Source organism: Leopardus geoffroyi, chromosome C2 (assembly GCF_018350155.1).
Source record: "Leopardus geoffroyi isolate Oge1 chromosome C2, O.geoffroyi_Oge1_pat1.0, whole genome shotgun sequence".
NCBI lineage: Eukaryota > Metazoa > Chordata > Mammalia > Carnivora > Felidae > Leopardus > Leopardus geoffroyi.
The window spans coordinates 153786027-153809806 of NC_059333.1; the positions used below are offsets into that span (position 1 = coordinate 153786027).

Consider the following 23780-nt stretch of genomic DNA (forward strand, 5'->3'; position numbering starts at 1 on the left):
TGCAAGGTCGGGGTTTAGGAGGAGACCTGTAACATGCCTCTCTTTATGAAACGCTAATAACTAAGGCCTATCTGCGGAAGATAGGCTAACTCAATCATCATGTCTAGATAATAGGACACTATGCTGCTGTTGAAGTAAATGAAGTAAGTCTGTAAGTCCAGATGGGGTATGATTCATTTCCTCATTCACCCAGTAAACTTTTAGTCCTTCTACATGTCAGGTGCTATTTTTGATGTTATGAATACAGAAACGAACATACAGACATAGGCTTACTTACATTAAAGATAAAGAGATCAGACAATAAATTAATAAATATCATGGGGTCAGAGATTGAGAAATGCCATGAAGACAATGAAGTAGTTTCTTTAATTCCTGAAAGTTGGTAAGGAGAAAAAGAAGGTATAGAATGTATTTGAGGCATTGCTCTAGAATTTGGTAAAGACTTGGTGGCTGGTTCTCCTTGGATCAAGAATTGGAAGGTCAGGACGTGGTAGAGTAGGGAGAAAGGCTTACTTCACGTACCCTTTTGTGCTATTTCATTTTTTCTTTTCTTTTTGACGTGTGTGTGTACTGCTTAAAAAAAAACAAAAAACAAAAAAGCCAAAGAGCTGACTCCCTTAAGGCTGTAGGGGAAATCTTTTTTGATGATATATTTAACATGCTTTAATCCAGTCGAAACTCTTTATGGCTAAGTGTACTGGTCTTATCTATGTGTCCTGTGTCCTAATAATGTTTACAGAATAAAGCTTTTTGGCTTTTGGTTTTATCAGAGTTTTGCTTTTGATGTGTACAAGTTTGTGGGTTTTTTTTTTTTTTTTGTATTAACATTGGCAATGCTAAAACTTAAGTTTATAATTTTCTTTAATGTGTTTCAAATACCATGAAAAGAAAATCTAAAATTCTAAACTGCACAAGGACAGCTTGCTCACTGCCTGTCCATCCTTAGGATAAAAATTAACATTCTTGACATTTTGTCTTATGTGTCTCAACTTTTATTTCAGTTTTAATATGTTTACTTTTAGGTTGCAAACAGCAGTTGAACTTGGAGAACTCAACTGTGGTCATTTCTTTTTTTCCTCTAAAAAAACCCTGACATGCTAATAAGCATCTTTCCTGATTTTTATCTCTGTTCTTTTCTAGTTGGATGAAAAATCTGACAAACAGTATGCTGAAAATTACACAAGAGTGAGTATATACATTCCTAAGAGAATTAAATTCTCAAGGTCAATTGAACTTAATTTCAACTGCTATTTCATGATTATACTACATGTGAACTGGGGGAGCTACTCTTCCTTTCTTCGTCTATTTCCTGGTCTTGACCCCCCAAATTCCTCCGAGGTTGAATCATGTGAAGCTCTGGGAAGAGAAAAGACACTGCGTTTTATTTCCTTGAATGTCACTTCTGAAGCTTTTGGCTGCTCTTTTGATTTCCATTCCCTGGAATTGGATCCTGAGAAGAAGCCATTAAACACTGAAAATGAAGTGGAATGGTGGTGACAAACTCTGAGGGTTTTGTTTTTGTTTGTTTTTGGTTTTTTTTCCTTAATAATACATTTTTTTTTGGAAGTAAAATAACTCCTTTCTAGGACTTGTTTTGTGTTAAAGTCTCTATCTTCTGGAAGTACTTTCAGAAAGTCATTTTAGGGAAATTATCAGGATTCATTTCATGCTGTACCTACAAAAGATACAGCTGTTCTGTCCAGTAGGGATACAATGCAAGCCACAAATGTACCCCACATATGTAAGTTTAACTTTTCTTTAAAAAAAATTTTTTTTTTAATGTTTATTTTTAAGAGAGGGAGAGACAGAGTGTGAGTGGGGCAGGGGCAGAGAGAGAGAGGGAAACACGGAATCCGAAGCAGGCTCCAGACTCTGAGCTGTCAGCCAGGAGCCCGAGGCAGGGCTTGAACTCATGAACCATGAGATCATGTCCTGAGCCGAAGTCGGACACTTAACAGACTGAGCCACTCAGGCGCCCCAAGTTTAACTTTTCTAGTAGCCTCATTAAAACCGTAAAAAGCAACAGTTAAAATTAATTTAAATAACTTATTTAACCCAAATATCCAAGATATTTCAGTGTAATTAATATGAAAAATTATTAATGAGATAATTTACCTTCTTTTTTCCATACTAAGCCTTTGAAATCTGGTGTGTATTTTACACTTGAATGTCAATTTCGTCTAGCCACATTTCAGATGCTGAGTAGCTGCATGTGGCTAATGGTTAACTCTATTTGGTTGCTCCATCGTGTGTTCATCCAGTAGCGTATCTCACATGTAAACTAACTGTGGGAATAGCAGTCTAAATTCATAGTGATACACAGTTTGCTCGAGCTGCAAATATTGTTTCCAACTTTATCAGAGTATTAGAAAAAGAAAAGATTCTAAAGAAGCAGCCTCAGGAACTCAGTAGGAGGCCTGCTAATTAGCATACCAGTTATAAATCCTGAACTGTTTGAAATTAATCTCGTGTGCTCAGTATTGTTTACAATATACCAAAGATAGAAAAAAACTCGCACGCAAGCCATTTCCTTTGTCATTATGAATTCTAGACTACAGTAATGTGTTGGAGGGAACAAGGTTATGCTTCGTATTCCCCAGGCCCTTCTCTGGATACCCCTTTCCCAAAGCCAACCTATGTTGTCCGCACGTCTCATCCACAGGGGTTAGGTGTCCCCCGCCCCCACCCCATGTTCAGCTTCCACAGCAAACGTCTTTGTACAGAAACAAGACTTAGATGTGTCCTCTTTCTCTTTCTCTAGCCTTCGTCTCGGAACTCTGCCTCAGCAACAACCCCTCTAAGTGGAAATTCATCCAGACGAGGGAGCGGAGACACCAGCAGCTTAGTAGATCCAGACACCTCATTAAGTGAATTGCGGGTAAACCGCAGTCTTTGGTTTGCTTTTTACAAACAGGTTTTCGGCTTCTTTGTAGTAGAGTGTACTGGAGCTATTTAACACTTAATGTGACTTAGTGGAAAGAAAAGGAGTATGAGTTCTTGAAAAAATACTGTTAAAAGACAGTTCGGGAATGTGACTCAGATCTGAAAGGAAAGAGAGGAGTTAAGTCTTTTTTCTGTTCTCTTTCTTGAACATTTGATGATATTGGAATGATCAGTATCTCTCTGCTCACTTACAAATGCCAAAAAAACTTGTTAATGTATGTAAAAGTAATTCTCTCAGAAATAGTTGGCCATATTTTAGATGGAAAATACATAGATATGCAAGGGACCAGGTTCTAGGAATTGTCGGCCTTTTGAGCCATTATGGTATTATTTGGCTGCTGGAGTATAGTTATCTCTCAGTTTTTCATGGTAAGATAAGCATAGGAATATTTGGGATAACAGAAATACCTGAGTTGAGTCCCTGGGTTGAGTTCCTGTTCTTATTAACCCTTTCATTTGAAAGATGGGGACTTTCAAAATGTATTTGAAGGTCTGTTTGCTGAACCTGCTATTTGTGAGCAATGGGGGGAAGGGTTGTAATAAAAATTGCATTCATTCATTCATTCATTCATTCAACATTTATTGAGCCGTTGGCTTCAGCAATTTAGGCAGTGAAACACACTTTGAACTTCAGGAGTTCACTGTTTCATAGGGAAGATCCGCTGATAGAAACCAGTAAAACCAGGTCACGTGTATGATCCTATGTAGTAGCAAGAATAGGACTGTTAAGAGAATTCAGAGAAGCATCAGCTCTGTTGGACTAGGAGAAGAGATTACAGAAAGCTTTTCAGAGGAGACCCACTGTGAAGGAAGAATGCAAATGCATCAGGCAAAGAAGTTGGAGGGAAAAGGCTTTCTGAGAACTTCAGAGAACCAGGAGGTTCTCTGTCTAGCAAAGTTGCCCGAGGGTAGGATGGGAAGTGAGGAGGAGAGGTGAGTGAGAGGGAAAACTGGGGGAAGTACTCGTGGGCCAGACCACAAAGCATCATGTGTGGTAGCCTAGAAGACATTTGGTTCCCACCCCCCACCCCCCCGCCGCCCCCCGACAACTGTGGGATATTAAATAGGGGAGCAAGAGTATCTGATTTGCATCCTTAAAGAGTGTCCCCAGGTCAGAGGAAGCTCTGGAGGTGAAGGGAACCCTGTGGTTGAGTGATGAGGATGGTGTGAACAAGGCGAAACTGCAGTGGGAGAGGATGCAAGGAACTTACTCCGAGGAGAATCCTGGGAGATACTGGAGTCGATTGGTCAATAGCAGAGAGGAGAGGTTAAGGGAAGGTTTTTGTTTTCTTTCAAAGGCAGGCTTGATTATTTTTTTTTCGTTGGCTTGAGCCAGTTGAGAGAGAACAGGAAGGCAGAGCGAGGAGAGGGTGGCTGATGAGCAGAGTGCCTGAGAGGGATGCCCGGGCGCAGATAGAGTGGGGCCAGATGTGGCGGGCCCGTCCTGCTGACACAGAGAGGGCGGGAGGGGGCGTGCTGGGGTACTGAGTCAGACCGCAGGCAGGTAGGAGCAAGAGTCCGGCTTACGGGATGGGAGGCCTGTAAGAGTGGGCTGGGGGTTAGAGGGTGGAGACGTTTGCCGCGGCGGCAGTGGCGGCGGCAACGGAGAGCTGACCCAGGCCGACATGGCGTGACTTTGAGGGTGTCCGTATTTATCAGGCTCTTACGAAGTACCGGGCATAGGTGCTGGGGCTGCAGAGTTGAATGAGCCCAACTCTTGTCTTCAGTGGGACGGAAGACCGGAGGACAAGGCCTTCCAGCCTCACCACTCAGCTCGTATTGCTTCTTTGAGAGAATGACTTCCTTGAAGGAAATGAGAGTTTGGTATCCTCACGCTCCGCTTGCAGTAGCCTCTTGATGTGTGTCTGTTGCATGAATCAGCGAGTACAAGACAGACCTACCAAGGAGGAGACGAAGAGGGCAGGGGGGGTATGATACAGAAGGTGTGTGTGACCGGCCTTTGAGGATTGGTCCTGCCCGTATTGCAGAATTGCACGTGGGGCCCTGTGGCAGTTGTATTCTGCCTAAATCAAGCATCCAGGATAGATTGTAGGTAGCAGGGTCAGGTAAAGGAGGAACTGTATTTTCCATTTAAAATTTGACCTGCTTTACTTTTAATGATTGGGGTAACATTTGGAACAAATGATCTTTTCTCATCATTCATTTAAATGGCATCCTCAGCATAGACTCTCTCATCGGACGTATGGTTTAAAACGTCGGTGTTTAACTTCCCTCCCTTTACTTTCTTTCTTCCAAATTAATTGTGATTAGTAACCAAGTCATTGAAAGACATTTTGTTCGTGTCCATTTATTACAGTTTTAAAAACTTCTGAATGAGCCAGTAAAATTTGCTAAGCAGATTTACTAATTAATTTAGTACTAGAGTACTAATTAATTTAGTACTTTAGTAATTTACTGGTTCAGGTGAAGCATTATGTTAAAGATTATTGAAATGATTTATAAATTTTTAAAGTTTATATGTTAAAAACATTATAATCGGTACAGCTTTTTCTCGTACACGGCCCCATCCCCCTCTTGCTAATGCGGTCTCAACACAAGTTCATGCCAAGAAGATATGTAACATTTTAGATTGATTACTCCAGGCCTTCCCCAGCCCCATTATCACCTGCCTATTTGCCTCGTTCGGTGGTTTTAAGTGGCAGTTACGTTTGTGTACTTTGATTTCTCTGCTTTTGGTCCGGAATACATGAAAGTAATTCACATTTTCATCTGAATCCTTTGAGCCTTAAGATATGTTTGTGCATGGTTTTATGCAATGGTTCATTCCTATGTCCTGCAGGATATCTATGACCTTAAGGACCAGATACAGGATGTAGAAGGGAGATACATGCAAGGGCTTAAAGAACTAAAGGTATCAGGGCCCATTGTGCAGCCCACGCATGCTCTCTGTGTGCAGAATGGTTGGGTAATGGCGGTTTCCCAAGTTCTGTTAACCCCGGTGCACAAAGCTTTACTAACAGTGTTTGTCTTTCCAGCATGTGCTTAGCCTGCAGTGCACAGGAAAGGTGAACTTTCAGTCTGCTTATGTCTCAGCGTTTACTATGGTTTTTGCAATAGTCAGTACAAGATACTGTACCTTGGAGTTTTTAAACTTTGTGAAATACCTACATGCCGCTGTGTCTTAGCCATACAAAACAGAATTGGGTAAACTCTTAAAACGTATTCTGAGATTATGGTTTTCAGTTGAGAATTAGACCTTAAAATTCTTCCCTGCTACATGAGAGAGTATTGCCTAGTTCTGCAAACAAATTTAGTCAGTATTGAAGGCAGGAGGAAGAAGCATCTAAGAGTGCATTATTATAAACATTTCTTACGGAGGAAGGAACCTGAGGTAGGAGGCCTGTGTTTTCATTGTGTTTTTTCTTCTCCTCCTCTTCCTTTTCTTCTTGTTTTCCACTATGGCTCAAAGAAGATGACACAGGTTCAGTGCTTTGAAGAATCTGGAGGTAAATTGAGACGGGCCTTAATCTTTTCCAAGCAAGGATGGCTACCAGTTCTCAATAGAAGTGTCCCTGTGACACAGACATTTTGGTTGTAAATGGCGGTTGGTTATCATGCACTTCCCCATGTTTAATTATGAAGTTCAACTCTGATACAAGGAAGCTACAAGTTTCTCAACCTGTGCATGGCCCTGTTTGAAACAGAAATATCAGGTCTCAAGGTGCATAAACAAGGCATTCAGAAAGACGACTCAGGATATGCCCGAAGGACAAAGCGGGGACCTCATGGGCAAGGCTCTCATCAGCTTTCCTGGCAAGATGCAAAGTGGCCCAGTTACCAGTCGGTACCTTCACGCGGGTCATGATCGTCCAGAGGAAACTTACGGTTACGAGTCAGGACAGAAAAGGGTAGCGGGTCCTATGGAGAGTGTCCGTGAGGGCAGCCTGGAGGCTGCTGACCCGGCAGTGTGTGTGCGCGTGCGGTTGTCAGTCGAACAGGAGAAGTACAGGGGCATATGCTGACCTGCCCGGTCTTCATGGCTCAGATCTTCAGGGTTTAATCACCTTTGAAGATTTTAGTGATAAGACTTTTGGAAATATGTTGGATCAAGGGAGCAAATTAAATATGTTAAATAAATACACTTCTATTGAAATCTCATATGTAATGTAACGTATCAGGAAAGCAAGCAATGCAGAGGTTTTCTTTTTATTTATTTAAAACATTTTTTTTCTTACATTTTAGATCTACCATTTGTTACCTTCTTTGAAGGATACAAAAGAACAGATTAAATGTGAGACTGAACAGATACAAGATCCCCTTTTTTAAGAGAAAACAAAACTTTATGTTCCTCACATTATATGTTACCGTGCTAAGAAAAACTGTTAAGATATACATTAAATATATTCATGTTCAATGCAACAGTTTTAAGCATACCTAGAGTAAAGGAAAGGAAAGAAAAGGAAAACTTACTTAGTGATATACAATGATGTGCCCTGCTTTATTATTTTATTATTATTATTATTATTATTTTCATTTAGAAGAGATATAGTTTATTTTATTGAAGTAAAATTAACATAAAGTGCTATATCTAAGGTGCACAACGTAATTATACAACCATTCTGTACGTTACTCAGCGCTCATCATGATAAATGTACTTTTAATCCCTTGTCTATTTCACCCATCCCCTGCCACCTCCATTTTCTTAATTCACGGTCAGCATATAATTGAGCTTGACTTCAATTTGTCCTTGAAACAACTCTTTAAGTGGAAGAAAAATCATTAAAAAATGATCTGATTGGTGATCAAACACAGTAGTGTGATAATATCCATACATATTCTATTGAAAAAGGATACTGGGTCATTGCTTATGATATTCTTTTTTTTTTTTTTTTTTTTAAGTTTTTACTCATTTTGAGAGAGAGTATGAGTGGGGAAGAGAGAGAGAAGGAAAATCCCAAGCAGGCTCTGCACTGTCAGTGCAGAGCTCAATGTGGGACTTGAACCCGCAAACTGTGAGATCATGACCTGAGCTGAAATAAGAGTCGGGACGCTTAACAGACCCAGCCGGCCACCCAGGCACCCCTACTTTTGACAGTATTCTTGATTAAGTGGGTCGGCCTTTGGGATGCTTTTCCTCATTCTGTCCTCCATGCAGAACCACCTGGGTTTTGTTAAAACACAGATTGCTGGATCATATTCCCCCATTTTCTCATTCTAGGAGGGTCTAGGAGGGGGTTGAAATGTTGCATTTTTACCCAGTTCCCAGCTAATGCTGTTGCTGCTAATCTAGAACCCACCCTTGCAAAATCATTGCCTTAGATACATTTAAGTAAAACTATTTCCTAATAGGTATCACCATATAAGCTAGATTTAAATAATTAAAACTACCTTGATACTTAAATTTAAAACAGTCTTCTGTGGTTTGTTGTTTAAAGGAAGAGTACATTCCGTAAATGTTATGTCACATTTATTATGTTATATATTGTATTTTTGCATCTGTTGAGTAACTGTCTTAGTTCTGGTTGTTCCTGCAGTTATGTCCCATTTTCTATGAGACTAAGCTGTGAAAAAGACTTTTTTAATGCTATCAGCCTTTAAGGTGGATCAGAATCATTCTAAATTCTGTATTATATAAGATCCTACTATGTTTAAACCATTGTACGGTTGACTTTGCTTTTATTTTTTATTTGGGTTCTGTCTGTTCCCAGTCCTGGTATAAATGTCTGTTAATGCAGTCCTAGTTTGTGAAGCATTATTTGTGTGTGTGTGTGTGTGTGTGTGTGTGTGTCTCGATTGAGATATAATTCAAATACTGTAAGATTTACCCGTTTAAAGTGTGCACAATTCAAGCGGTTTTTAGCATTGTCACACTGTTGCACAGCCATCACCACAATCCAATTTTGGACTGCTTTCATTGCCCCGAAGAGAAACCCTGTCCTCATTAGCAGTCATACCTCCCCCTCCCTCTTCCACTTCCACACCCAGCCCTCGGTAACCACTACTCTACTTTCTGTCTCTGGATTTGCCTGTTCTGGACATTTCATACAAATGGCATCTTATAATATGTTGTCTTTTGTGGTTGACTTTTCATCTAGTGTAATGTTTTCAAGATTCATCCATGTCGTAACACCTGTCCCATCTGTCGATCTGTAGATCTGTCCCATCATCTATCTATGTGTCTCTGTCATGATTGGTTAATATTCCAGTATGTGTCTGTTGATGGACATTTGGGTTGTTTCCAGTTTTTAGCTGTTATGAAAAATGCTGTTATGAGCATTTGTGTACAAGTTTTTGTATGGATATTCCTTTTCATTTCTCCTACATAGATACCTAGGAATAGAATTGCAGGGTCAGATGGTAACACTGTGTTTAACATTTTGAGGAATTGTCAAACTGTTTTCCAAAACAGCTGCACTATTTTACACTCTCCCCAGCAATGTATGAGGTTTCTGGTTTTTCCATATCCTCACCAACACTTTAATCTTGTTTCTGTTTTTTTAATTATAGCCATCATAGTAGGTTTGAAGTGGTATCTCATTGTGGTTTTGGTGTGCATTTCCCTAATTGCTAATGATGTTGAGCCTGTTTTCATGTGCTTCTTGGCCATTTGTATATCCTGTTTGGAGAAATCTCTAATCAAATCCATACCCATTTTTAAAATATGTGTCTCTTTATGATAGTATTGTAAGAGTTCTTTATGTATTTTGGATACAAGTCTCTTACTCAGTGTAAGATTTACAAATATCCTCTCCTACTGTATGCCTTTTTTTTTTTTTTTTTTTTTTTCCTTGATGGTATTGTTTGTAGCACAAAAGGTTTTAATTCTGGTGGTCTTTTCTTTCATTGATAGTGCTTTTGGTATTGTATCTAAGAAACCATTGCCTACTCCAAGGTCATGAAGGTTTAGGGCTATGTTTTCTTTGAAGAATTTTATAATTTTAGCTCTGACATTTAGGTCTCTGATCCACTTTGAGTTAATTTTTGTGTTTGGTGTGGGCCCAACTTTAGTCTCTTGCAGTGTGGATATCCTGTTGTCCCAACACCATTTGTTGAAAAAACCAATTTTTTTAAACATTTACTTATTTTTGAAAGAGAAAGAGAAAGAGACAGAGTGTGAGTGGGGGAGGGGCAGAGAGAGAGGGAGACACAGAATCCAAAGCAGGCTCCGGGCTCCGAGCTGTCTGCACAGAGCTCGGTGTGGGGCTTGAACGCATGAACCATGAGATCATAAAATGAGCCAAAGTCGGATGCTTAACCAACTGAGCCACTCAGGTGCCCCTGAAAAAAATATTCTTTCTTCCATTGAGTTGTCTGGGTACTCTTGTCAAAAGTCAGTTGATCATAAATATAAGCATTCTGGACTATCACTTTTATATCATTAATCTTGGTTTGTTGAACATTTATGTTAGTACTTTTAAAATGTATTCCAGAAGTGATGATTTTTTCTATGTGAAATGTTTTTTCTTTTTAGCTTTAAAAACTGTCACTATGTAGTAATAATCTACCAAATTAGATATAGTTATTAAAAGATAGACTTGAAGCTGCTTTAAGCAGAAAGCTTTGAAGTATATAAAATTTCAGTTGTTTTTTGGTTGCTCTTTTTTTTGTTGTTGCTCTTTTTTTCATCGTTTTTGTGTTGCTTACTTATTTAAGAATGACCAGAATTTGAATAATTGCTAGAAAAAATGTTTATACGTTTACATGAAAATTCTTATGCAGAACAGGAAAGAACTGAAGGCAGATGTCTAGGAAGCAGCAAAATTCAAATGAGTATGAAGCTTACTTGTGTAAGAGAGGCTGTATTATGTTGTATCATTGCATTCTGGGTACCGAATAGCTTGTTAAAAACAAGAGTAACGTCTCCGAAAACATTGATGATTCTTCGTTTTAGGACTCTTAACAAATGTATGTGGTCTGCATACCTTTTCGTCTTTCAGAGGCTACATGGGTGCTTGATTTTGTTTTCTCGGGTAGCAGAGGGCATATCAAGTTCTCACGGTGGCACAACTGGCTTCTTACCGTCCTTCTGTTTCACGTGCATGTTACTAAACATGGAGATCCCCCGACTGCTTGTATTTTGCAAAAATGCACCTTCATGTGTTTGTGCCGGTCCTGTATTTCCTGTCATATTGCATATAAGCGATGAGCATAGTTTAGATGTCAGGCTAACGGCTTTGACTTTCGTTCAGGAATCTTTGTCTGAAGTGGAAGAAAAATACAAGAAAGCCATGGTTTCCAACGCACAGTTAGACAATGAGAAGAACAACTTGATCTACCAGGTAGACACCCTCAAAGATGTTATTGAAGAACAGGAGGAACAGATGGCGGAATTTTATAGAGAAAATGAAGAAAAATCAAAGGTAATTGTGCACCTTGTATCCTCTCTTTGTCTGGGTCGGAAAATTCACACCTGCCATTTAAAAGGTGCTGCGCTTGGTGGAAGAGGGCTTTAGACCTGGAAGTGGAGCTTCAGTCGAAACTGATTGTTCCAAGGAAATTGACAGAACGTGAGCTACCAGTTCCTAGGATACTTTCCTTTCAAGTTCTTACAGAGTCTATTTAATTTTCTTAAGAAAAGTCCTATGACCTCCTTCAGTTTCTGAAGATAAAATGCAGCTCAAGTTTTATCTTTATTTTCTGTCTCTTAATTGCGGCAGTTTCAGCGAATTACTGAATTTCTTCCTGTTGAAACTGGCTGGAAACTCCACAAAGCTCTGAAGACTTTCCGGGAGGCAGTTCATTTTGTTCTTTTCTTTTATTTCTATCGTTTTTTAAGAGACTCTCTTTTCTAAATGATTAGAGAGAAGTTTTTAATCAGTTATTTAAAAACAGCAGGATGGAGACTTGGGTCAGATGTCAGCAGATGTTTTCTTTAGAGGTTTGTAAGCTATACTGTTAGGATGTACAGATGGAAAATGAAAGCCACTGTCCAAGGTTCATATTTGCCCTTAGACACATGCAGAAAACAAATTGGGCTCTCTTTTAAAATGTTAATGTCAGTCCAAGCAGAGGACAAAAGGCTATTACTGCCAAAATATGAGTTGTGACAACATTGCAAAAATAAAAAGCCCAGAAAACAATTTCGGAAATGTGCATTGGTTAGAAACATCAGTCATCTGCAGGGAGGGAAGCTGTTAATATAACCTCGAAGGGACTGGCATTAATACTGTAAATTCTAATAGGGATTTTTTTTTCCTTGAGGATTGAAATGTTCATTCCAATCTGTTTTGGTCATGTTTAAAAAGTGTTCAGAAGTGTTTGCCAAGAACTTGGGAGAAGGAAGGATGAATAGGCAGCGCATTGAGGATTTTTAGGGCAGTGATACTGTTCTAATGGATACATTATCCATTTGTGGAAACCCATAGAATATACAATACCAAGAACGAACCTGCATGTAAACTGTGGGCTTTGGGTGTGGTGATACGTCACTGTGGGTTCAGCGACTGTAACGATTGTACCTCTCGGGTGCAGGATGTTGATAGCAGGTAGGAGAGCCTCTTCGCGTCGGGGGAGGGGTGTGTGGGAACTCTGTGCTTTCCACTCAACTCCCAAGAACCCAGAAGTGCTCTAAACAGTCAAGTCTACTAAAAAAAAGGTTAGGATAAGAAAACTTGTATCTGCACAAGTGGAAAAGAGACTTCTGGGTATTGTCATATTGGATGACAGGGCTCATTGCAGACTATGATTTGGTGGCATAGCTGGTTTCCTCTGTGATTCTTCCTGTTTTTTAAGGACCAGTTTTGGAGACTATGAACCATCATACTTTATGTAGAGCCCTTGGACTCCTTTTTTTGCTTTTCCATGCTTTTTTTGTATCTATTTCTGGCTCTTTGCTTCTAGGAGATTAGAGGACAATCTCACGCTAAAGTATTTAATGTTCAGTGCTAAATGCCCTTGAGCATTTAAAAAAAAAAAAAAAACCTCCATGATTAACTTACTAAGCCACTTTCTTTTTCCCTTCTTTTTCTAAGATCTAGAGATGTCTTAGCATACATAGTGCTGTGGTTTTTAATTTTTATGTAGAAAAAAACTTGTGCTTTTCAAATTAAAAAAATCTGTGAGCTTTTTAAATACTCTGTAAATCTACTTCGGGTACCGTGATGCCAAAGACCTTGTCGTAGCGTCTCTCTCTAGCGCACCTTCTCTCTGAGCTCTTCTCAGTAGATATCGCCTCATGCAGGAGGCTCAGAGGTTCATGCTCGGAGACATACAGAGAGGTCAGGCGCTCAGGTATGTTTCATTATAGCTCAGAAGGTAAGGGTGGAGAAGGACCATTCAATTAAAACAACAATGATATGAATATAGTTTTTCAGATGTCGTCAGTGCTTCCTACTGGGAATATAATAACTGCATCTTAAATATTCTGTCTGTACCTACTTTGGGGAAGAATGCCTGATTAGGAATGTCTCAAGTATATTATTCTTTTTATTTTTTAATTAATTAATTAATTAAAACAATTTTTTTTAAATGTTTATTTATTTTTGAGACAGAGAGAGACACAGCATGAGCAGGGAAGGGGCAGAGAGAGAGAGGGAGACACAGAATGTGAAGCAGGCTCCAGGCTCTGAGCTGTCAGCACAGAGCCTGATGCGGGGCTCGAACTCACAAACCGTGAGATCATGACCTAAGCCGAAGTCGGACGCTTAACCGATTGAGCCACCCAGGCGCCCCAATTAATTTATTTTTTAATGTTGATTTATTTTTGAGAGACAGTGTGAGCAGGGAGGGGCAGAGAGAGAGAGACACAGAATCCAAAGCAGGCTCCAGGCTCTGAGCCATCAGCACAGAGCCTGATGCGGCACTTGAACTCAAGAACTGTGAGATCATGACCTGAGCCCAAGTTGGATGCTTAACCGACTGAACCACCCAGGTGCCCCATTATTCTTTTCTTAGTAGCTATTTATTTTAGTAGGGGATTCTTTTTTTTTTTTTTTTTTTTTTAAGCTTATCTGAGATTTTTAAAAAGTGTTTTATTACAGATTTTAAAAATGCAAAAAAAATATACTGAACCCTCCTAAAACCCATCACATACCCCCCAGCAACCATCAGTGTGTGGCCAATTTTACCCTGTCCACTTCCTTCACTCCTGTTCTTTGAGACAAGTCCTCAGTGTCTCATATTTTAATAAGAGTTTAGGTATGGCTCTCTAAGTGATATGGACTCCCTCTCTCTCTCTTTTTTTTTTAAAACTTTTTTTAACGTTTATTCATTTTTGAGAGAGCGCAAGGAGGGGTGGGGCAGAGAGAGAGGGAGATACAGAATCTGAAGTAGGCTCCAGTCTCTGAGCTGTCATCACAGAGCCCGACGTGGGGCTCCAACTCATGAACCGTGAGATCACGACCTGAGCTGAAGTCAGATGCTTAACTGACTGAGTCACCCAGGTGCCCCAGACTCCCTCTCTTTTTAAAACATAACCACAAGATCATTTCACATCCGAAAAATTCAGAATAATTCCTTCATACTACCGATGCAACCATTGTTAAAATCTTAACGGTCTCCAGTGACCTAAGTTGTTTTCTTTTTTACACTTCAACAACCACGACCACCGAGGATCCAGATAAGTTCCACACATTGGAATTAGTTGTCATGTCTTTTAAGTCTCTTTTTATTTATAGGTTTCCTTTCATCTCTCTCTCTCTCTCTTTTTTTTTTTTTCCCTCCCTTGCAATTTGTGTGTTGAAGAGACTGGATTGTTTGGCTTAACAGTTTCCAACAGCCTTAGGGATTTTGCTGTTTTATCCCTATGGTGTCTTTAATGTGTTCCCTTTTCCTCTGTGTTTCCTGTAAATACAGGTGTAGTGTTTTTGGCAAGTTCACTTCATAGGTTGTCTTCCTTCAGGAGGCCCTGATGTGTGGCTCTTTCTTTTTGTAATGCTGTCGCTGGGTGCTTCGGTCTGTTAGTTGACCAGGCGTTGTAAAATGGGATGTTCTAAGTCCATCATTACTGTTTTCTTTGACTATGTTAAAGTGGATTGGAGCTATAATTCATATACCATATGTTGTAGTTCATCTGTTTGAAGTGTACAATTCAGGGCCTTTGTATATTCACAGTTACGTGCAGCCATCCCCAGTTTCAGAGTCCTGTAGTCTTGTCGGAAAGAAACCCCGTACCCTTTAGCTGTTATCCCCCTGTCTCCCGCCCCCTCAGCCCTACGTAACCACTGGTCTGCCTTCTGTGTCTATAGAGTTCCTCTTTCTAGATTTGCATTTAGTGGAGTCATATAATATGAGGTCTTTTGAGACTGGCTTCTTTCCCTTAGCTTAAATCTTTTTGAGGTTCACTCATGCTGTAGTATGAGTCACTACTTTCACTGCTTTTTTGTAGCCTAATATTATCCCATTGTATGGGTGTAGCGCATTTTGTATGTCCATTTGGGTGTTGATGCACGTTCTCCCCCCCCCCCCTTGTGAATAATGCTGCTGTAAACATTTGTGTACAAGTTTTTGTGTAGACGTATGCTGTCCTTTCTATTAAGGGTATACCTGGGAGTGCAATTGCTGGTCACATGGCAACGCCATGTTCAACCATTTGAGGAATGCCAGAGTGGTTTCCAAAGTGGCTGCGCCATTTCACATTCCCAGCAGCAGGGCATGTGAGTTCTGATTTCTCTATACCCTCACCAACACTTGTTATTGTCTGACTTTTTTAGAGCCGTCCTAGCAGCTGTGGTTTTGATTTGCGTTTTCCTGATGACTAATGGTTTTGAGTATATCTTCATGTATTTATTGACTCTTTGTAGATCTTTCTCAGAAAAATACATCTTTTGCCTATTTTTAACTTGGGTTGTCTGCTTATAATCGAGTTGTAAGAGTTTATGTATTCCAGATACAAGTCCCTTATCATATACAGCCTAAAGCATGTTTTAAAATATCATTATGAAGTCAAGAATTCAAACACTTGATGATTCGAATTCATTGTAGCTTTTATTCTTAGTCGATTTTCAAGTTGTTCAACCTTTAACTAATATGAGTGTCTTCAGGTTGATTTCCAAGTAGCTTTGACTCATTGTAAGTCTCACCGTCTTGGTAAATTCTCTGCTACCCAGCACGAGAAAGGGTTCCAGGTTCGTCTGGTCGTTTCTTGCTCCAGACCTGGACCCAGCTGTTTGTCCGGGGTGCTGGCTCTCGTAGGGGGGCAGTGTGTGTGCTAGAGAGCTCTTGCCACCGAGAGGATTATGGTTTATAAAGGCCTTTTTAGTGGATATATAGGAAATGTTTATGTGGGGTACTTTTTTCTTTGTAAAGTCAAAATACATTACGAATTTACGCTGGTAGTTCTAGTTCACGTTCAGGACTCAAGCATTTTTCCTTCTTACACGTGCATGTCTGTTTTCCCACTGCCCGTTCTCAAAGTCACTGGGGATGATAGTAATTATGTTATATTCTGTTCTCATTGCTGTGCCCCACAGTACTCAGAATAGCAATACCAATGTCACCACCAATGATATAATTACTGAAAATAGTTAAAAGTTTTTTGTGTTCTTCTGTTGGGTTGTTACTTTGCTGCTAGCCTATGTATAGCCCAAGCATTGGTTTTAAAAGTTACTCAAAATAGTTTCTCTCTCTGTGCTTCTGCTGCTACCTGGATATATATAGTTAGGTTCACTATATTTTATGTTCAGTATTTAGGAGTTGCTTTTACAATTTTTATCTTGAAATAATTTTCGCTTTTAACTGTGGTGAAAAGTACAACGAAGTTTACCGTCTTAACAGTTTTAAATTGTTACAGTTCAGTGATATCCAGTATATTCACATTGTTGTGCAGTGAGAACTTTCTCATCTTGCAAAACTGAAACTCTGTTACACAACAGCTCCCGTGCGCGTGCCCTCCGCTCCTGGCTACTCGCTCTGTGGGTCTGGCTGCTCTGGGCGTCTCATATAAGTGAGCTCATACAGGATTTGTCTTTTTGTGACTGGCTTGTTTCACTAGCATAATGCCCTCAGGTTTCACCCATGTTAGCACGTGTCAGGAGTCCCTTCCTGAATAATACTGTAGTGTGTCTGTGTACCACATTTTGTTGATCCATTCATTTGCTGGTGGACCCTTGGGTTGCTTCCATCAGGAATTGCTTTTTCAATTTAATTTTGTTGCAGTTACATAACATTTACATGTATCTGAAGTCAAATCAAAGAAAATCTACTCAAAGAAATCAGTCTTCTATCTCTTCATTCCTGTTTCTTGAGGGAATTTTTCACCTAAATGGTTTATTCTTCCTTTCTTCTTCTTCTTTTTTTTTTTTTTGCTTAAGAAGGTAGATCTATTTTGCTCTTCAAAAAATATATATACAAATGTGTATGTTTTTATTTCCCCCCTTTCTTAGAAAATGGTAGCATACTGTAAATACCTTTCCATACCTCGATGACTGTGACCTTTATGATCGTGGATCTTCACTCTTCTGTATTATTACATAGTTATTCTGTTGCGTGTGTGTCCTGTAGTTTATTCCACCAGCTCCCTATTAATGCACATTTGAATTGCTGGCAGTCTTTTGCTGTTAAAAATAGTCCTGCAGAAGTGGTGTGCTACATAAGTCCTTTTGCATTTTTGCTGGCCTGTCTACGGGAGTCGTCAAAGTGGGTTTACTGGGTCTAAGGGTATGGTAATTCTGTCGGGTCTGCCGGATTCTCTTTGTGGTAGTAGTGATGCCATTTCGGATTCCTGTCAAAATGTGCAAGAGGGCCTGTTCCCTTCCCCATAGAATTTTCTTGAATATGTTGTCAAGTTTTGGACGAGTGCTTCAGTGGGACATACAGTTTTAACTTCTTGTTCTTTTAGTATGATCATCTTTTTATATTCAGAGTGATTTCTGTTTTTTTCTGTGAACTGTCCATATCTTTAGACTATTTTTCTATATACTAGTGTTTTCTCTTCCTAAGTTTAGAGACTCTATATAGAGAGATAGTCATGTTTTGTCTCTGATGTAAGTTGTAATTTATTTTTTACAGCTTATCATTTGTATTTTCACTTTTCTTAGAGTGCCTTTTGCCATTCAAAAGTTTGTATGTGGTCTAACTTATTACCCATTTCCTATTCTTGCTTACAGATTTTTGGATTTGGATATACGGTTTTTCCATTTGGATATACGGTTTTTCCAGGGTCACGACATAAAAGTCTATCTTTTCTCCTTGATTTGAGATGCTCTTCTTGTTTTGTTGTTTAATATATTTGACATGTAACTGGGTATATTTCTGGATTTTCTGTTCTGCTCTCTGTGCTCATAAGCCATTACAACATTGTTTTAATTATGTAGGTCTTATATCCAGTAAGGCTAGCTTTCTGTTTTTTCAGTGCTTTTTTTCCTGGCTGTTTTTTCTTACATTTTTCTTACAAATTTTACAATCAGCTTCTCTAACTCTGATGAGAAAAAAACCTAATAGTATTTTTATTTGGACTGCATTAAATGTATAGATTCATTTGGGGGAGAACTGACATTCTTATGATACTGAGGTGTTTGTTTTTTTTTTTAATTTTTTATTACATTTATTTATTTTTGAGAGACAGAATGAGACAAGGTGAGAACAGGGGAGGGGCAGAGAGAGAGGGAGACACGGAATCTGAAGCAGGCTCCAGGCTCCGAGCTGTCAGCACAGAGCCCGACGCGGGGCTCGAACCCACAAACCGTGAGAGCATGACCTGAGCTGAAGTCGGACGCCCAACCGACTGAGCCACCCAGGGGCCCTGATACTGAGTCTTTTTATCCAGGAAGATGGATACCTTTCTGTTTGTTTAGTCCTACTTGTCTTTCAGGAATATATATTTCTTAGCGTTTGTTTATTTTGAGAGAGAGAGAGACAGAGACAGAGACAGAGAGGGAGAGTGTGGGTGAGGGGCAGGGAGAGAGGGAGAGGGAGAATCCCAAGCAGGCTCCACACCGTTGGTGCAGAGCCAGACATGGGGCTTGATCCCATGAACCGTGAGATCATGACCTGAGCTGAAATCAATACTTAACTGACTGAACCACCCAGGCGCCCTCAGGAACATTGTATATCATTTTCCTCATATTGATTTTTGGGTATTTCCTATATGTTTACACATGTATTTTTAAAAATTTTACGTTGTGATCGTGTGTTTATTGTATTTTCTCTCTAGATTATATTTATGAAGATTATTGAGTTTTATATGCTAATTTTATGACCTGTTACTTTATTAAGTCATCTCATAGTTCTTAGTAATTTTGCCATTGATTAGTCTGGGTTTGCATCTCCCAGGAGATGAAAAATGTTAATTTTCTGAGCCTTTCCATAGAATACGGCATTTTTCTAAGTTGCTGTGCGTGGGAAGTCCAGGGGTGCTTCTGGAGGTCCTGCGTCGCCTGTTGCTCTGGTGTAGATGGTCCAGTGTCTTGTGCGCCATTGTCTGTGCAAACCGTGTCACTTGTGTATTAACAGGAGTTGGAAAGGCAGAAACACATGTGCAGCGTGCTGCAGCATAAGATGGATGAGCTTAAAGAAGGCCTTCGGCAGAGAGATGAGCTCATCGAGGTAGGTGCGGGCCCTGTGCAGATACTTGACTTTGGAAACAAAGCATTGGGTGGGACGAGGGGGTGTGCGCTGGGAGGGAAGGGAGTTAAAATGCCACAGGTTCCTGGTCTCTTCCTCACCCTAAAGTTTCACACACGTGATACATCAAGTCAGGCTTAAAAAGTTGACGCTACCAGTCTTACAAACATTCCCGCTCTTGCCAGCAGAAGCTTCTGTAATTGTCTTTTATTCCTCAGCACATTCTTTGCTAAAGTTATCTTAGAAAGCGAGCAGAAGGAAAAAGCAGGAGCACCATCGTTCTTTGGCATGTGGTGGGTGCTGTGTGTCGAGACGGGAGCCTTGGGGAGCGAGGCGTTTGGTCTTCGCCGAGGCAGCCAGACGACAAGGCCGAGTCGCCGTGACGCCTTCCCCGCAGAAGGGTGGAGCTCGGCAGCGCAGAGGCTGTGCTCGGGGAGGAGCCCGGGGTGACAGCAGCGGGGGTCCCCCAGGGGGAATCCGAGAGTGCTCCTCATCTCTCCCTTGTGAGCATCCCTGATTTCCCGTGAATGTGGTTTTCCCGCTCGAGGCTGTCGTGTTTTGTAAGCGTCTGGGCAGGGGTCCCGCCCGCTGGCTCGGTGTGGGTATCAGAGGTGTCTCGCGTGCGCCTGATGCCACGAGGGCGATTTCAGGAAGGCCAGCTCTCGAGGATCCCCGGGACGTGCCTCCTGTGCCACACGGGTGCTTGTCCACCTTCCTATCGCTCAGCACCTGCCCTGCCCCCTCTGTTTCTTTTCCCCCATGGACCCGCCTCACCTAATCCCTCACCCTGTAAGTCAGTTAAGAAACCAATTCATAGAGGAAGAGAAATGCCTGCTTTTTTGTCTGTGGATCTGTGTCACTTCTCTTCATCCTTGAGAAGAAGTGAATGTAGCCTGCCGAAAGCGGGTGGAGTTTGTGAATCTCAACACGGACACAGACAACCCTTTGAAAATATCAGATGACATGTGAAGTTAGTTGTCCTAGTTTTTCCATTTATGGCATGGAGCATAATATCTAAATTTTGTATCCTGCTGGTGTTCAAAAATAATGGGAATTCCTCTCCTTTTTTGTCCTTTTGTGTTTTTTGTGTCAATATGCCAGCCACTTGTTATTTCTTCTTCTATTTAAGATACATACTTCTCCCGTTTTTGATATGGAAAGAATAGTAAAACTGCTTTGGCAGCTGCCTCTCAAATTCAGTAGCTTAAGTCAGAATTGGTTAAGCTTTTAACCAATTCTGTTCTACCTTTTAATTTGATGATTATGCTTAAGAGGAATTGTAATGCTTGATTCCTGTAACTTGTCACCGTGGTTTCTCTAAAAGCCGGGGGTGCTGGATATACAAACTTTAAAAAAACCTTAGTTTTGGGAGTTTTTATGTTTAGAATTGACATCTCTCAGATGTGAATACCCATGTTTACGTATAACTGCCAAACCTTGAATGTGACAGAATAATGCTTTGAGGTCTTGCGTGGTTAAGTAGATGAGAAATGTGTAAGTTGAGAAGGTAGGAGATGGTAATTTGCCAGTAATTTTTAAAAGCAAACCTGTTAAATACAAAAGGATACACGTTGAGCCTCACTGCCTGAGGAGGACAGTTGTTTAGGAATCACTGGACACGGCGTTCCAGTGTTTCTAAAAACCAATAGGACTGTTTATTCAATTCATGATACTCTTGCCATCGTAGGTTCTGCTGACAAGTTCAGAATGATTCAGCTGAGATACGGCTCCCTTGTATTCTTCAGCTGTGCTTCAAAAAAGGAAGTTTAAGACCACTGCTTGTTCTCGGTGATAAGGATCATTTGTCCATAAGCAAACCTGCGTCTCCCTCTCTAGAAACGTCAGTCGTTCCATGTTGGGGAGAGTCAGTTACCAGAGGAGCACACGTGGGGCCACATGCACACAGAAGCCCCGCCTGGCCTGCTGCCCCCTAGCTGTGGTTGCAACAGCTACTCCCGGTTTCCTTGTGGCAAGCCAGGGGGAGTAGTGTCGCCGAGACACGGGATGTCATCGTGCCCTTTAGCAAGCAACTCTGGCTTTTCCTGTTGATCGCAGACTTTCTTTCTCCCTTTTTAAAGTTTCCTTACCAGCTTTATTTCTGTTCTGTTTGCCTCCCTCTGACCCCCTCCATTTTTCTTTCTGCTTTTTTATTACTTCTCTCCCCTCTTCCTCTGCAGGAGAATCAACGAATGCAGCAGAAAATAGACACCATGACAAAAGAGGTGTTTGACCTCCAGGAGACACTTCTTTGGAAAGATAAAAACATTAGGGTACGAGATGACATTGGGCTTTGGTCTGAAGCTCATTGATGAGGAACAGACCAATAGAATTTAACCTAGAGGTTCCTAAAAACCCGTCCTTTGGGTTATCTTTGAGCATTTATGCACGGAAATGTGAGTAAAAGCAGAAGAAGAACAAAACTTCCAGGGGGAAACCTGATACCGTGCCTGGAAGGAACTCTTCTTTCTAGCTGACTGTGGGATTCTGAAACCTACAAGTAGGAACTTTCTAGGGAAGTTTATTTCCCCAGGATTCTTATCCAGAAGCAGCCACAGGCATTTAATTCAAACTCTGTGGGTAACTTGATATCCTTACATTGCAAGAATTTTGGATGAGAAGCGAGAGAACAGTGAGTGGGGGGTAGAGGGCAAGTAATTAGTATCCCATAAATCCCTGGTGAATAAAATAGGGGAGATTAACATCATCGTCGTTACGGAAGTGGATAGGAATGTGAGATTGCCCAGGGCTGCCAAACTGTGACGTCATCTCTAATTATGAGCCCATGACTCCCCAAAGCAGGGGCCCCGATGAGGAAAGTCCTCAGTGCTTTTTCCCTAAGGCCTTCAGGTAGATTCCAGGCACACAAGGGGCTGGAAAAATGCCCCCCAGTTCGTCCTGTGTCACCCCTTTGACACGTGCCCCGTCTCCTGGCGTGGACTCCGGGTCGTGCGGCGGGGGTTCCACGCAGCCACAGCTGCCAGAGCAGCGCTTTCCTCGTCAGGAAGGGGCTGCGGGGGAGGCAGCAGACAGAGGAAGCCCCTGTCCTGAGACTGTGGTGAAAAAGCCTTTTCTGCTTGACAAGGTTTGGTGGCGTGGGGGGAAGTTGGCACAGACCCCCAAGAGCGCCTGCGTGGACCTGGGACGAGAAGCCCTCTGGGTCCATGTCCTTCATTGTTGGGAGGGTTCTCGGGTGCTCCTCATCCCTCCAGGGATCTGTCCTCTTAGGAATGAACACATGGGAAACAAAATTACTTCTTAAGAGTTTGGTAGACCAAAAGTTTTAAAGAAATAAAGCTACCTTTTTAGAATTTCTAATATTTAAATAAGGGAGTTTCTAAAATTCCACCCCAAATTAGAAGAGCCTTCTGGAATATAAATTAACAACAGTTAAGAGTTTGGAAATTTTGATTGTCATCTGCTGATCTCATTGAAATTTTTACTTGGGGAATTTAAAATGAGATGTGAAAAATGTGTGGCACTAAGGAGTAGTTTGAAAGTTTGGTTGAAGTCTGGTCACTAGCCAGAATGGTCTTCTTTTAGGACCTTCCATGATTTTCTTTAGCACAGATCTATAGGTCCATGATTTCCATTTTGTGTAATTAGTATTTAAACTGATTATTTTGGATCAGCCATAGGAAAACCCCAAACCACACAGTCCAATAAAATAGCTATTCAAAATAAAAAAAATTTTTTTTTCTGCCAAAAAGATGTGCTGATAGTTGAGACACAAATTTTTTGACTTTTAAGTTTTCCTGGCATTACTGAATGACTAAGTGGCTATCTTCTTTCTGTGTGGTATAGAATAATGTGTTCCTTTGGCTTTTTTTTTTTTTTTTTAAAGTTACACTTAAAGAATTTTTTTGAGGTAATTCTAGCTTCACATGCAATTGTGAGAAGTAATACAGAGAGATCCTGTATGCCCTTCATCCACTTTTCCCCTAAGGTAACGTCTTACAAAGTGCCACAGCCAGGATATTGACCTTGATGTAGGCAAAGCACAGAACATTCTCATCACCACGAAGGATCCCTCCAGTTGCCCTTTCGTGGCCTTGTCCACCACCTCCCTTACTCTTCGCCGAGCCCTGGCAGCCGCCAGTCTGTTCTCATTTCTGCGATTTGGCCATTATGAGCCCTATCACAGAAATGGAATCATACAGTATTTAACGCTTTGGGGTTATGTTTTTCCCTCAGCACAGTTCCCTTGAGATTCACCCAAGTTGCATGTATTAGTAGTTGGTCCCTCCTTTGACTTTCTTGGAAAGTTTCTAAATTATGGTAAAGTACAAATAACGTACAGCTTACCACTTGAACCAGTTTTCGGCGTCGAGTTCGGTGGTCCTGAGTATGTCCACAGTGTTGTGCTACCGTCACCACGG

At 40.8% G+C, this 23780-nt stretch overlaps 1 protein-coding gene across 29 annotated transcripts in view; it reads left to right on the forward strand.

The window, feature by feature from the left end:
* LRRFIP2 (LRR binding FLII interacting protein 2) overlaps nt 1–23780 on the forward strand; it is a 105399-nt gene that overhangs the window by 67295 nt on the left and 14324 nt on the right. For 14 of the 29 annotated variants that reach the window (XM_045436601.1, XM_045436600.1, XM_045436610.1 and 11 more), the window contains 6 exons: nt 1141–1185; nt 2762–2878; nt 5744–5815; nt 11094–11264; nt 19294–19386; nt 21582–21674. In XM_045436601.1, coding sequence (XP_045292557.1) covers nt 1141–1185; nt 2762–2878; nt 5744–5815; nt 11094–11264; nt 19294–19386; nt 21582–21674 — 591 coding nt within the window. The remainder of the gene's footprint in view (nt 1–1140; nt 1186–2761; nt 2879–5743; nt 5816–11093; nt 11265–19293; nt 19387–21581; nt 21675–23780) is intronic. The other 15 variants (XM_045436609.1, XM_045436615.1, XM_045436620.1 and 12 more) reach the window with 3 other exon arrangements.